At 50.3% G+C, this 3,021-nt stretch overlaps 1 protein-coding gene across 1 annotated transcript; it reads right to left on the reverse strand.

Moving 5' to 3' along the window:
- Positions 1-1,212: 1,212 nt before the first annotated feature.
- LOC101622776 (vomeronasal type-1 receptor 4-like) lies at positions 1,213-2,124 on the reverse strand. The gene has a single exon (XM_012733538.1). The coding sequence runs from the start codon at positions 2,122-2,124 to the stop codon at positions 1,213-1,215; it is 912 nt and encodes a 303-aa protein (XP_012588992.1).
- Between the last annotated feature and the right edge of the window lie 897 nt (positions 2,125-3,021).

A 3,021-nucleotide genomic window follows, 5' to 3' on the forward strand; every position in this document is an offset into this window, starting at 1 on the left:
ACTATAAAATAGGTGTTTTCTTACTTTGTGGCATAAGATTCGCTATATATCCAGTAGTTTCAACTTATCTTGTTTTTTCAACTTTGAGTCCTTAATCCATTACATCCGCTTTAAGTATGAATACAGAGGAGCTATATGAAAATATTTGTTAAAATGGAAGAAATCTCTAGTTCACGCTTTCTGAAATGACAGAAGCCACATTATGCCCCCAAAACAAAATGAATTCATGACTCCTGCCTGCTTTTCTCCCCCCCGCCTGTTGCCCCCCAGCTCCCATAAGAGGGAACCTGGGAGTCTGTTTCTCGCTAACATGCCCACCAGGTATCTTCACAGAATCAGAAAAACAAACATGTGCTGGTCCCCTAATTTATGTCACTTTATACCCAAGAGCACGCATTTCTAAAAGCTCATTTGAGGCTTCTTAACAATCAGCAAAAACATATTTTGTTCTCTCCCTTTATATTTCTGACTCTCCCTTCAAAAAAATACATCTCAAACCATTACCATCTCCCCAAAGATACAGAAGTCACCTTAACCCTGACCCTGAGTCTGAGCCTACTTACTCTCCAATGGAAATTCGCGCTATTCATTATCCTCTGGGGGAATCCTGCTTTTTTCTGTTTCTTAAACAAACGTCATATGCGATACTTCCATTTTGGGGAATAATTGTTAGGATACCTTCGATAAAGTCAGGGGATAATGTCAGATTGAAAGTGACCCTCTCAAGGATTTCTGCATCACCTCCACGCTGTTTCCAGAATCAGGACTTTAAAACAGTGCGGACCCTGCACTCTTATGCTGTGAACACCAGCTCAGCTACTTTAGCATCAGAGCGGCTGATAACACCATCGCGATCTTACTATTTTATTAAAGATTTTGAGAGGAGCCACCAGAGCCAGAGTGGGGAGCAGAACAGGCAGATTGAAACACACTGCTGAGGGGAGCAGCAGGGAGAAAGGAGAAGTCGCTGCGCCACCTGTGTCAGCTCCCGGGCTGGGGATCGAACTCCTGCTGCAGTGGCTGCAGACAACTTTATAGTGCTGCGCTTTAACCGGTTGCGCCACCAGGGAGGGCTAATCTTATTATTCCAGTGCAGAAGAATGATGTCTTGTTACACCCTCTTGAAGTGTGGGGGGATGAATGAGCAAAGCTGAACCATTGCAAATATGCGTACTTTACGAACTTAGGAGAAGTTTGGGGGGTTCATATTCATCATGTTGATATTTTTGGAAAGCAGAACACCGGAACCCTGGAGTCATGGCCCATGAGGATGTAGGGGCTGACGGTAGGGAAGCAGGCTGCCATCAGTGCAGAGGCGACCACCAGCCACGTGCTGGGATTATTTAAAACAGTCAGACAGATCTGAAAGGCAGAAGAGACAGCGCACAGCGATGTGAACGTGCTCACCAGGATCAGGATGCTCCGGGTGGCCCTGGTCTCAGGGGGGCGCCTGGGGGCGGCCCTGGAGCTGTGCAGGTGCCGGACACGCTGCCTGTGCCGGTACAGGGTGCAGACCAGGGAGCCGCTGGCCCAGGCCATGAGCCCCACACACAGGATGTCATGGGCCGATGCCAGAATTAAATACAGCGACTCTATGATTTTGTCATGAATGGCCGCATAACAGTAGCCATAATCTCTTCTCTTTGTGACGTTTGTGACACCCCATCTATCAGTCACGTACACAGGGACTATGAGATTGAGTGTCATATTTAGGACCCAGCAGAGGATGCTGGTGGTGCCCAGGTACCTGGGAGCTTTGTCCTTCAGCCTCGCCCACCTGGAGCCCCGGGGGCTGACGGTGATGGCCTGGAAGACGCTCAGGAGGCAGGTGGTGCCCATGGACACTCCCCGGCCCACCCTGTGAGCACAGAAAACAAGTTTGCAGCCAAAAGCACTGAGGAAATCTGTTAACCCCAAAGCAGCCATGGTTTGGGGGATCCCTTTAGAGAGAAGGACTAAGAGGTTGGCACTTGTCATGTGCTTGAGGATCAGATCTGTGGCTCTCAACCTGGTTTCCGTCAAGGAAAAGGAGAGATAGTGGTACAGCAGGTAGAAATTGCCCAGAATTCCGGCAAACATCTGTATGGAGAAGATGGCTCCCACCGCCAGGTCTCCAGGGGCCATTCCTGCAAGGGCCGTGACCAGAGTTTCAGTCAAAACGCACCTGTTTCTTTGTGTCAGGAAGGCTTCAAGTATTAGCGATAAGGGAAAACAGTGGACTGTGTCAACAGAGAAGCAGAGCCTCTAGCAAGGAGCCACAATTATTATTGGGACTGAAATAGGTGGGAATGCCCCGAGGGGCCGCTGAAGCCAGGCTCGGAAACACAAGCTGCGCGTGTGCCTGACAGCAGCGCTCACACCCTCTGTGACGTTGCTGTTTCCTTCAAGGCTGCTGCCCTGACTTAGACATGAAAAAGAGCCTCATCAGAACCCAACAAGCCATGGGTGTTCTCAGTAGGAAACGGGGGGTGCCCCCATTCAGCACTGCCTACGCCCAGAATTGGCGCAAACATTTTCCTTGCACTCAGGGCTCAGGCATTAGCCTTCCGTGTGTCTTTGGCGCTGGTCGAATTTCCTTCTGGCTACTTACCCAGACTCCTGACAGACTTCTTGCAGACTCCTCGGCTCACACAGTAAACTTTCACTTGACTCCTTTTGGCTGCTGGGGAGCGAAGGGGGGTCAGCACAATGGAAATGTCAGCTGCTGTGTGGGAGGAGGCAGGGAGGCCCCTAGATATGGGTTTGGGATTCTGTAACCACCTCTCCCCAGAACGGCAATTAGCCTTTCACTGATAATAGCCACAAGAAGACAGGCTTGGGAAGCTGAGGATGTTTGTGGAAAAGTTTTGCAGATGTTAATTAGCCCCCAAACAATTAGAAGTTTCCAGTTATCTCTAAGGAGCCCACAACAGTACTTGGGAGAGGCGCGCGCCCCCTCCTTGGCGGCAAGGGCAGGATGGGGTCCGGGAGCCCCAAGGTCGGGCATGAGCAGACAGGCACTCCTGTGTCTCCTGGGTTCTC

The sequence above is a fragment of the Condylura cristata genome, unplaced genomic scaffold (genome assembly GCF_000260355.1).
Source record: "Condylura cristata isolate star-nosed mole 26May11 unplaced genomic scaffold, ConCri1.0 scaffold00041, whole genome shotgun sequence".
NCBI classification, from domain to species: Eukaryota; Metazoa; Chordata; class Mammalia; order Eulipotyphla; family Talpidae; genus Condylura; species Condylura cristata.

What these genes read in the sequence shown, in the direction of transcription:
- LOC101622776 (XM_012733538.1), bottom strand. Translation starts at nt 2,124, where the DNA reads ATGGCCCCTGGAGACCTGGCGGTGGGAGCCATCTTCTCCATACAGATG.